The sequence below is a fragment of the Neolamprologus multifasciatus genome, chromosome 11, assembly GCF_963576455.1.
Source record: "Neolamprologus multifasciatus chromosome 11, fNeoMul1.2, whole genome shotgun sequence".
NCBI classification, from domain to species: Eukaryota; Metazoa; Chordata; class Actinopteri; order Cichliformes; family Cichlidae; genus Neolamprologus; species Neolamprologus multifasciatus.
This window is the reverse complement of record NC_140449.1, coordinates 33,809,142-33,821,175: the sequence shown is the minus strand read 5'-3', so window position 1 is coordinate 33,821,175 and position 12,034 is coordinate 33,809,142. Positions and strand designations below refer to the sequence as shown.

The window sequence follows — 12,034 nt, the reverse complement described above, 5'->3', positions numbered from 1 at the left end:
GGCACCGATCGGCTTTCTATCGCCTATTTGCTGGGAGTAAGGACGCCCTTCGTTTGCGAGTTGCGCCTGCTGCTTGCGGCGCAGAGGGGAGAGGGCGGGGCGGCGGATGATTTTCTGACCGGCTGGAGCAGCATCAAATAACCAACTCGCAAAATAAAACAAAATAAAAACAAACCAATAAACACGAAAACACCAGACATCATGATACAGACTTATAATTTGCACCAATGTTTTTTTTCGAAATTCTATACACGAAAAGTGAGCGCGAGAGCCTTCAGTGCGCCTGCTCGCTGCTGAAGTCAAAGTAAACTTTATTGTCATCTCCGCTACAGTCCAGTATATAGAGACGGGACAACGAGGCTCCAGTTACAGCAGTGCAAATAAACCAACAATAAATATAAGCAGAGTAAGAAAATAAATATACACTTTAGGACCAGGGGTAAAGGGATCAATAGCAATTTTAAATTTACAGTTTGATGATTTAAAGTCTCACACACAACCCGTCGAAATGGGAGGGGGGAGCTGCTACTTCCAAATAGAGCACATTTCATTCATAATGTTGTAAATCCAAGCCCATTATGGATTCATGATTTGAATCCTGGGTTGTTTGAAATCCCAGAAATAAACCCTAGACAAAGTGAATCTGTGAACTAAGGTGTAGGTGTGTTAGATCATGTTGTGGTGATCCTTGGATTGAGATGGGTGTTCATACTGGAGTGCAAAATTAAAACCAATGGAAGATGGACAAGAAAAGTTCAAAGCCATCAGGTCCTCAGTTTAGAAAAAAGAGAAAAGAAGAGGAGGAGAAACGAGCAAAAGATGCAGGTCAGCAGATGTGTGATTGGATAATGGCAGGTCATCCTGAAACTATCAGAATCAGAATACTTTATTAATCTCTGAGGAAATTATGTGCGTTACAGTTGCTCCAAGAAGAAATGGTAAAAATAGTAACAGTAACAGACTAAACTCCAAACAATACATTATGTTACAGATTTTAATATTAATTAGTCATTGTCAATTGTTGATTTGTCCTGTTCTCGTTGTATGATGGCTGTTTGGTAGCCGTTTGCATGCATACTCTTTCTCTCTGTTCATATGTGTGTGTGTGTGCGTGTGTACAACAGTTTTATGTTAATGTACAATCCTTAATGTGTGTGTGTGTGTGGGGGGGGGGGGTGGGGGGGGGGGAGGGGGCGCCAGAGGGAGTGTTCGCCCAGGGCGCCAAACAGGCTAGGACCGCCACTGGTGACACAGGAAGTTCCACTTTTGTTGTTACCTGAGTTTGTCACCGGCGCACGAAACTGTTGGCGTTACAGGGATTGAGGCAGCTCGCCAGGTAAGTCATCTGCACGAAACTCACACTTGCAGTCATTTATAATACTTAACGTGAAGCCGCAGACTGTATGATATGGATTTTTCTCAATGTTTGCACTGCTTGCAAAAGAAATGAATAGACAAGGAATAATTGAAACTTAAACTTTGAATACATTAATTTATTTATCGTGTAGCCTATTCGTTTTAATTTTGTTCTATTTTGTTTATTTTAGCTGTTTTGGGTTAATAATTGATTTTCAAGGTCACTTTCAATTACCCTGATTTCTTATTTGAGTACACATCTTTGCTATAATATAAGAGGCTGAAGGAAGTGCAAAGTTTTCTCAGAACTTCATCTGCTGAGAGACAAAACCCGTTCGTAAGCATTCAATTTCAGTTACTCTTTCAAATACCAAGCAGCGCTTCCTGTTTTGAAATTACGCATGTCAATCACATTAAATTCCAGCGTTTGTAGCTGTGTAGTGGAATATGATAGTGAAAAGGACCACTAACACTTCCCACGGAGAAAACTGACGTCTTCTTCTCTTCAACCAACAATCCAAGCGTTCCTACACTCAACCTGCCATAAACAAAGGAAACAAGTTATAATTTGACAGTTCGGGGACTTTGGGTAGTTATGATAACAAACGACAATCAAAAGAAAAACCTACATTAAGGCGATCCAGTGGTTATTATTTTGTTAAAAGAAAAAAAAAAGATTTTAAAAAATACACATATATGGTCATTTAAAAATGTGATATTCCAATATGTCGACTAATATATATATATATATATATATATATATATATATATATATATATATATATATATATATATATATATATATATTTTTTTTTTTTTTTTTTTTTTCTTTAGAAAAATGAGAACAATTTTCCCTTTTCCCGTTTATGTATTTGTTTTTGCTCTAAGGTTGCTGGTTATTCTCTTTGTGGCATTCCAACAGCAGCAAACAGCGAAGTTGCAGAGCGCCCTCTGGTGGACAGTCATAGCATGATCGAAGAGTGTTTTTTCCCATCTCTTCTTTACTTTTTAAATTCTTACTTATTAGATGTTATAAATCCAGTTGTATAGAGTAGCAATAAAATTGATGATGACATCCATGCATTTTCTTTTCTAATTTTATTTTGAGAACAGTTATTTAAAAACAACAATAACAAACAAAAACAAACTACCTTACCGGTGCATCCACCTTCTCTCAGATGCACTTCTGTCCATAATCATGTTATCAGCCAACCTTTTGCCAATGAATCTAATTAGCAGGGTTTCAGTGATTTTGAAATCATTATATTTTTATTGTTTTTATTTACATCTCTTCTCAATTTCTTTGGAAACAAGTGTTTATAACATACTTATATATTCCTTTATATGTCACACGTGGAAATGCTTAAGTGTATAGAGACAAGTTATCTGTGAAATATCATTATGTAAAATTATACAGCAGGATTATATTATGCAGCATGTCATTACACACTCTCGCTGCATATATTTGAGTTATAGCGATATGTCAGTCGTGTGTTGTTTGAGTTGTGATTTACTGTTTTGGGATTTATAATTTCAGTGTGTCTGTTGAACCATGCCTCCTAAAATCTCTTTTCCACTTTGCAGATGTGAGAGTTATCCACAGTCACTGTGATGACCACAAAAAAGAGCAGATTTCCACCACTGCATCAAACCCTCAAGACTTTCTCCAGCTGTCCAGTGTTCAGGGGGGCGATGGCTAATGGGGCATTTGCAGTTCTTGGGGTGAGGGGAACTCAAACTTATTTAAAAATAATAATTTTTCATTGGTATGACTGTTTGATTTATTCTTTTACAGACCATACAGATCATGGTGGGGCTGTTTAACATTGGGCTTGGTCCCGGACGCACAAGCACACATCCTGGAGATTTGACCAGCTTGGGAGCTCCTTACTGGCTGGGTGCAGTGGTAAAAAAAATAAAACTGTCGATTTAAGAATAAAAACAAAATAAGCAATGATGCATTTAGTATTTCTGACTTTAACGAGTTGTTTAATGAGTCGTTGATCCCCGTCCAGTGCATCGCAGCTGGAATCCTTTCCGTTATCATCGGCCAGAGCCCCTGCTTGTGCTTTGTAAGTAAAGACTAAAGTGAAAAGGAAACCTACGTTGTTATGGAGCACAGTGAGGTAAATGATTGAATCTCTCCTCGCAGACATGGTATGCTGTGTTTATGAACATAGCTGGCTGCATCTTCGCCATCACTGGTATTGTGCTGTATGCTATAGACCTGGCAGAAGCCTCTGTTGTCTGGATGTGTGACTTGAACTGGTCCACTGCTCAAAACAACGATAACTGCAAATTTGTGGCGTTCTTTGCTCAGGTAAATATGCTTTTAAAACATACAGAATAGCATTTTTTTGTCATTAATCTTGCGCATTGATTGTATTTTGTTAATTCTTCCTTTATTTCAGAGTTTGCTGACAGCCATGGACGTTACTTTGATCGTGCTCACTGTTCTCCAGCTGTGCGTCTGCATTAGTGCCATGGTTCTGGGAATCAGGGCTCTGGGTAACAGGACGAAGGAAAAAGTATGAACTAAGACAAGCACACACAAAGAAAAATAGATACGGCCTGTACAATTATCTGTAATTGAGTTTTTACTCTGCTTTGTCTCAGCAGGATCTCAGACATGCTGAGATTTACAAGCCTGTGTTGAAGGAAGTCCTCATGACGTGTCCTGGTGCCTGAAATCAGCTACCCTAACATGTGGATGCATGAAAAAGTCTTTATATGTCTTTATAAATCTTGTGTAAATCTATAAGATGCGTTAGTGAAAGGTAATCAAAAGTACAACCCAAACTCTGAAGAAACTGGGATTCTGTGTAAAGTGTAAAGAAAGTTAAAATGCAGAGAAAATGAGTAAATCTCAGAAACCCATATTTTATTCACAGTAGAACAGAAATAGATGTCAAATGTTTAAACTGAGAAAATGTAAATTTCAAGAAAAAAACAAAAAGGTAATTTTAAATTTAATAGCAGCAACAAGCCTCACGACATTTTTGCCACTGTGTAGCATCACCTCTTCTTTTAACAACAGCCTGCAAACATCTGAGGAGAACAGACTTTTTTGTTCTACTCTCCTCGGATGCATGATGTTGTTGGAATAGATTCAGAGTGCGGTTTATTGTAAAATATAAAATTGCTTCCCCGAAAAAAAATACAACATGAGATCATATGTTGCTGCCCATAAACCTGGATATACCTTTCAGCACTGATGGTGTCTTTCCACATGTGCAAGCGACCAACTCCACAGGCACTAATGCAGCTGTAAATCTGAGTGCTGATAAGAAGCTGGACGCTCTCTCTGGTCTGCAGGCTGGGGGATGCAGTGTCCATGTTTTTCACATTGTGATTCATTTGATCACAGAACAATTTTCCACTTTGCCTCAGAACACTTTATATGAGCTTTGACTCAGAAAAAGATTCCAGCTTTCGCAAACTTGTCCAAATATGACTTCTTCTTTGCATAATAGACCATTAATCTGCATTTATGGAGGTCATTGTGAGTTGTGTCCACAGACAGTGTTTGTGAAAGTGTTTCTGAGCCCATGCACGGATTCAATTAAAATGATGCCTGTTTTTATTGGCTCTTGAGGAAGATCACAGGCATCTGGTGTCGATTTTTGGCCTTGTCGGTTGTGCAGAGTCTGAATGTTTTGATGACAGTCTGTACTGTAGATAATTAGATGTTCAACGTTTTTGTAACTTTACATTAAGGAACATTTTTCTGAAATTGTTCCACAATTTGTGACAGTTTTTGTGGAGTAGAAAACCTCTAACTGTCTTTGTTTCTGAGAAAATCTGCCTCTGTGATCCTTTTTTATATCCAGGAATCCTACCGACCTGTTGCTCATTAACCTAATTAGTTGCAAAAATGTTGTTCCAGCTATTTCTGGAAAATACTTTTCCAGCATTTTTTGCACCCATACCATTTTATTTTGTTTAATTGCTGCCATCAAATTCAAAATAAGCTACTATTTTAAGTGAAACTGTAAAAATCTCTGAGTTTAAACATGTTTTCTGTTCTACTCGGAATAAAATGTGGGTTTATGAGATTTGCAAATCGTTGCATTCACTTTATTAACGTTTAACACAGTGTCCCCATGTGTAACTATCATGTAATAGTTACACAATAAAGACAGTATTTACTCTTATACCTGTTTCAGTATATTTCAAAATGTTAAGTGTGTTCTCTGGCTGCAAATAATCTTTTACATTTATTGAATAAAACCTGAATAAATTGCAAAAGGGTTTTTTTTTTCAGTAATAATATTCAGTCAGCTTTTCTGCAGGCGTCTCAGCGTGCATGCTGGACGTGCTTTGTAAGAAATAAAATGTGAACCAGAGCTATCAGGTTAGCTCAAAGTGGAGCTGATCCTGAACAATTTGGTGAGAACACAGCTGTTATATCTCAAAGTCTTAACTCAGCAAAATGTCAGGAATGTTTGAATAGGATTTGTGGAAAGCTGTGACACTGAAAAATGCCTTCAAATTAATTCTTTTTACAAGCAAGTATGCACAGCTGCTTGCTGTTTGACTTGTGATTAGCATTTACACATCTATTTTCTTCTGCTTATTTGGGGCCAGGCCACAGGTGTCAGCAGCCTAAACATACAAGCCCAGATCTTCCTCTTCCCAGCCACCTACTATTTGAGGGAAGCATTCCCAGTCCAGCTAAGAGACGCACCAAGGCCTCCTACTGGTAGGAAATGCCTGGTACACCTTACCCAGGAGGCCTCCTGGTCAGATATCCAAACGCTGCTTAACACTTTACTGCAACTGCTCGAGTGCGAGCAGGGCTACTGAAAGCCCATTTGAATAATCAGAATATGTATTCTCTGAATTGATTGATTGATTTAAACTGTTCTCACATTTTAGATTATATGTCGTGTGCTGTGATGCCCACCAGGAGGCATCAGTGCATCGCTTTGCTTTGTAAATTCTGTGAAGACGCCTAATCCTCTCTAATCTTCCTCCGGATGCTAAGAGCTCGATTTCTAAATTAAATACAAAATTTGCTTTAATCTGAAAATCCGAACTCGTAGCAAAAAGCAGCAGTTCAGTTCTCTTACTCCTTAGCCCAGAAAAAAACTATTTCTATACTGGATTTCTGATTTTTGTGAGCCTTAATCATCGAAATGAAATGAAATCCATGAAACGTTTCACTTTACAGGTAATGAATATTCAAAGATTCAAAGCGTTTATTGTCACGTGTACTAAGAAAAAGCATTTCTCTGTACAATGAAATTCTTTCTCTGCTGTCCACACACAGATGCTGGTTAATACGTACAAATAGATAAAATACAAATAGTATGAACAAATAAATGGAGACAAAAAAAATGAAGTATTAAATAGACTTATGCAGCAGCTCTCCTCTGGACTCTGTGATGGTAGATGCTCTGCAGAGAGGTCAGTGGGGTCCTGGTGAGGCGTTAGTGCTGCCGTACCGTGCAGTGATGCAGCTGGTCAGGGTGTAGCTGCAGAACCTGCTGAGGATCTTGGCCAACATACCAAATTTCCTCACCCGCCTCAGGAAATACAGCCGCTGCTGACCCTTCCAGTGTCCAGGTGAGGTCCTCAGACATGTAGACGCTCAGGTATCTAAAGCGGCTCACCCTCTCCCCTTCAAGGCCCCAGATAAACAGCAGCTGGTGAGGCCTCCTCTTCTTCCCAAATGACTAGTTGTGTTTTAATTAACTTATTTTTTGAAGTACACCGTTTAACGTTGGACACTTGCTGTCTTTCTCATCAGGTTTAATCCACTTAAGTGATTAAATATAGAAGCTGGCCTTTTAGAAGTCTCCTGGCAGCCATAAGGATCTGTAGTACTAATACACAATCAAATTGTTCACTGCTATGATTCCTGCTACAATACTCTTAAACTTATTATTATCATTAAATCACATGTAGATTAAATTAACATACTATCTAGTGCAGATGCAACTGTATAAAACAAAGGTAGTAATTTACACAGGCTTTTGTCACAGGGTCAAATTTGCTTCTGAAGGTTTCTCAGCTGACTAACATCACATTGAAGTATCTGTATAGCAGTCATAATATGAGCTACTCAAATTGTCTGAGTAAGGAAAAACAGTCCAAACCATAACCTGCTGATATAGTTGGAAATTTTATAAACAACCCACAGCTGAATCATGAGTTACTGCTATGAACTACGACTGTTTAATTTGGTGTCATTCACAGAAGGCTTTAAGAAACGCTGGATCATCTTTACAGCTGGAAGATACATGTGATATATGTGATATATGACATTAATATATGCACATATAATCTTGCTATAAGTTATCCCCGCCTACTTATGCTAACTGTAAGAATACTTGAAGCACAGGCAGAGAACTGCCAATAACAACCTTTCCCTGAAGCTTAATAGTCAACCAGAGACATAGCTGATTTATAATTTCTTTAAAAGATGTAGTCAGTCAAGCTGGGGGAACATTTTTTTGTCTGACTTCTTATTTGATTTCTCAGACTTTTTAAATGTTAAGTTAGTGTTCAGGTCAGATAAAAATAATTATAGTGGTGCTTTTAACTTTAATGCAAAAGCCTAAAAAAGCAAAGTCAGTGCAGCATTTGATTTATTATTAGACACATTTGGTTTCTCTCAAATTGTAAATGAGTGGCAATGATGTTTAAGCAAATACAGGGTGTAATGATGTGGAATGTGAATGGAATAATTGTATTACTTTAGGATCTTTACCTTACAATATAAATGACAAGGTGTTCTGTGGCTTGTCACCAGTCTGCTTGTTCAGTCATTGATTCGAGCAGAACTTGATGGAGCATCTAAAACAGGAAGTTTTCTGGTCCAGTTTAACTTTTACTTTGAAAGCCCTTTTTTCTCTGCTGACATGCACTGAACTGTTGTTCTTGCTGTTGCTAACTTTGCCATTTTAATTTTTCTAAACTAACCTCAGATGTGCTGCTGGCACAGTGACTAAAAACACTTAAAAACATATCTAAGGCTGTCTTACTCGGCTGCACACACATCACCCAAATACTCAAACACTTTACTCTTTATTTCCTACCTTTTTTAAGCAAGAACTAGAAAGTAATTATGAAAATTGTACAAAACTTAAATTACACTGTCTTCTTGCATTGTGGAGCTTACACTTGGCTTATCTTGAAGATCTCATAGTAACAAATCACCCCAAAGGAGCACGTCACTCCTGTTGTTCCTAGAGTATTTAAAGTAGAATGGGAGGCAGAGCCTTCAGTTTTCAGGCCCCTCTTCTGTGGAACCAGCTTCCAGTTTGGATTCAGGGGACAGACACTATCTCTACTTTTAAGATTAGGCTTCAAAATTTCCTTTTAGGTAAAGCATATAGTTAGGACTGGCCTAGGTGACCCTGAACACACCCTCTGTTACATCTAGGCTGCTGGGTTTTCCCATGATGCATTGATTGTTTATTCTTTACTCCCCTCTTCTCACTCTGTGTTTATACAACACTCTGTATTTAATCATTAATCACTGTCTCTCATCCATAGTGTCTTTTGTCCTGCCTCCCTCCCTGAGTCTGGTTCAGCTATAGAGGTTTCTTTCGGTTAAAAATGAGGTTTTCTTTCCCACTGTCACAAAGTTCTTGCTTGTCAGAGGTTGATTGCCTGACTGTTGGGATTTCTCTCTTATATTGTCGGGCATTTACCTTATAATAAAAAGCACTTTCAGGTAACTATATTTGAAATTAAATAAAACTGAATTGGTGTGCTGTATTAAAGGGCTTTTAAGTGTGTTTGCTTACAGAGCACATGGACGTGAGCTTGAAAGGAAGAAGCAGAGCAGGGCTCACCTCTGAGTGTTTAACAGTGTAGTCAACATCCCCATCGAGGTGTCTTTAGGAACAGAGAAAGAACAAGGTGCAGCTGAGGTTTTGAGGTGGAGTGGGAATTGGTGAAACTAGTGTCAGTTTACACACGCAGGGCGTGAATGTTACTTGAGAGTAAAAGTTCAGTTTACAGTACACACAATTGGAGTGCCTCGGGCTCTTGTGCTGGAGCTGGACTGGAGCAGATTGATGGACAGACTATTTTGCCATCTGCAGTGATGCAGACACTGTATCTGACACTGTTTTAGTGAAGGAGAGCAGAGTGTGACAGTAAAGCTGTCAATGTACCAGCTGACCTATGTTCATACCCATTTTTATGAATACGGTGTAGGTAGTGACTGAATTAAATCATCGATGCAAGCAGCAGAAATGAGCTTTCTCCAAAGGATGTCTGGGCTCAGCCTTGATGATCGGGTGTGGCGTCTCAGTCACCTTTTGTTCTGTCTGTTAGCAGAGTTGGCACTCTGTGCTGGCTCGTTTAGCTGTTGCACCAGGTGATGTTGCTAAATTTAACCTTTTCACTTGGTGGGCATCCAGCTATTCAGGAATATTCTGCAGGCTCCAATTAGACAACAGAGTGCTGTGAACTAAACCTGTTGAAGGAGCTGTTCTGATCTACAGCCCCCCCCCATATAACAATTTGATCACTGTATAGCTATGGAGATAAACCTTTTCTAAAAAAAAGACTCTTGTTTGGAAAAGAAACCTGAGAGAGTTATTAGAGGAGGAGGTTGAGAAAGGAAAAGGTTGTGAAACATACAACAAAAGAAGAAAATAACGCACACGCACAAACGCACAGTCAGTTTGATAAAACATGAACACATGCGATGAGGATCAGCTTACACTCATTAACACGCCCTTTTCTCAAATTACTGTGAAACTACAAAACCTAACAGACACAGCTATTATTCAGCACATTAGTAAAAGCTGAGTTCACAGGTTTGCCACAACTACCTGTCAGGTTTCCGGGGACAACAGGTTAACTTTACAGTAGATACTGGAGCTAACCAGCTCAGTGGCTTGACTCCATAACCAAACTTAAGTAGATAAAATCTGTAGAAGGAGGCTTTCTACTGAGTTAACATATCGAAGAAATTATACTTTAAATCCTGTTTCTCAAGGTTTGATGTTAAGGTGAGGCTCACAGCTGAGAGAGTGTGCCCGGGGAGGTTAAGTCGAGCCTGTACCATAACAAAGGCACAGCATTTGGTGTTAAACTGAGATAAATGGCATCAAGAGTCTGGAAGACAACAGTGGGGTGACAAGATCAAAGACTAAGAGATAAACAGGCCACTGCCTTCTGTTTACAGGTAATGTAATCAGAAATAGCAGAATGTTGAAGGCAAAAGATTCAGCATCTGTATGCATGTGAGTGGAGATTCCAACAGTGCGTCCCAGGGCAGCTGTGGCTACAATGTAGCTGCCATCACCAGTGTGTGAATGTGTGTGTGACTGAATGTAGTGTAAAGCGCTTTGGGGTCCTTAGGGACGAAGTAAAGCGCTATACATTTACATGAATACATGAATAAAATAAATAAATAAATAAATAAATAAATAAATGTAAATGAATACATTTACATTTACATGAATGATGACTAAGTAAAGTACATTTACAGGCCATTTACATGAATGATGACTCACTAAGAGCTGCATTTGGGCGATTGGACGTATTTATCGACCATCGACAATAAGCTGAGCCTTTCATTGATCATTTTTGCAAGAGCGATATATTTATTCATTTATTTATTTGCCCATTAGTAAGTTTGCTAATATTGTTAATTGAAGCTAAGAGAAGCAGTCAACGGAAAAAATAATAGTGCTGTTTTAACCGCACCCTCTTCCAGCTGCGAGCAAATCTACCCTCTTCAGAGTGCACCCAAATGCAGAAATTTCATTTACTCAAACTCATAACTGTCATGAAGCACTGTGCGGCAGGCAGGAGTTGGACCCAAAATGCAGGCACGAGGTTTAAACACAAAGAACTCAGCTTTATTTGCTGGCAGGAGAGAGTCATACAAAAGCAAACTAAACTGGAAACTAACAAACTAAACTAATAGTGAGACAAAGGAAGCTCCACACAGCTTGAGGGACGACGCGACACTGACTCAGAGAAACACAGGGTTTAAATACACTGGGAAGTAACGAGGGGAACGAGACACAGAAGGAGGGCACAGCTGGGAGAAATCAGGACTGACGAGACAAGCAAAGCAGGACGCATTCACATAAGACACGGACCTTCAAAGTAAAACAGGAAGTATCACACAGACGCGAACTTGACACGGTGGAGACAGCAACTAAGAAACACAGAGACATAAACCATAAGGCAGAGGACTCTAAGAACACAGAAGGAAACTCAAACATGCAGACACAGACTTACACAGAACAGACGGGGCACAGAGAAACATGAAGGGCAAGGGATCGAAACTAGAAACCATAGAATAACTCACACAAGTACAATAATACAAAAATCACAAAGAACTAAACATGCTGGGTCAGGAGACCCAGGACCCTGACAATAACAGAGAGAAAGAAAAGCAGTAGCCTCTGTTCAGAAAAAAACAACAACAACATTTTATTTAAATTTCTCTTAAAAATTCTCTGACATAATGTTAAGTCTTTTCTGCGATTTGGCGCATCTCAAATAAATAAATAAATGAATAATCCAAAGAGTAGCTATATTAATACCGAAACAAACAAGAAAAGAAAGTAAGATATTCCCTCCACACAAAGCGTAAATGACATGGTCCTGGGTCTTTTGAATCAGCGTTTTGTCTTTTCTATTATTGTGATGTATTCTGGTTGTGGTTTTTTGGTTCTGTTCTTTGTCAGTTTAGTGC

At 38.9% G+C, this 12,034-nt stretch overlaps 1 protein-coding gene across 2 annotated transcripts; it reads left to right on the top strand.

Moving 5' to 3' along the window:
- The first annotated feature begins 1,255 nt into the window (after positions 1-1,255).
- Positions 1,256-5,598, top strand: LOC146509086 (uncharacterized). Of its 2 annotated transcripts, none has more exons than XM_085176995.1 (7): positions 1,256-1,336; positions 2,941-3,078; positions 3,152-3,262; positions 3,372-3,428; positions 3,509-3,676; positions 3,768-3,884; positions 3,976-5,598. In XM_085176995.1, the coding sequence occupies exons 2-7, from the start codon at positions 2,968-2,970 to the stop codon at positions 4,042-4,044; spliced, it is 633 nt and encodes a 210-aa protein (XP_085033121.1). In that variant the 5' UTR covers positions 1,256-1,336; positions 2,941-2,967; the 3' UTR covers positions 4,045-5,598. The 2 variants fall into 2 exon arrangements, with proteins under 2 accessions (XP_085033121.1, XP_085033120.1); XM_085176994.1 differs by having other exon boundaries at positions 3,973-5,598.
- The last annotated feature ends 6,436 nt before the right edge of the window (positions 5,599-12,034 follow it).

Coding starts and splice junctions, on each gene's coding strand:
- LOC146509086 (XM_085176994.1), top strand. CDS start 2,968: ATGACCACAAAAAAGAGCAGATTTCCACCACTGCATCAAACCCTCAAG. Junction 3,263..3,371: donor CTTACTGGCTGGGTGCAGTG/GTAAAAAAAATA, acceptor ATCCCCGTCCAG/TGCATCGCAGCTGGAATCCT. Junction 3,429..3,508: donor AGAGCCCCTGCTTGTGCTTT/GTAAGTAAAGAC, acceptor CTCTCCTCGCAG/ACATGGTATGCTGTGTTTAT.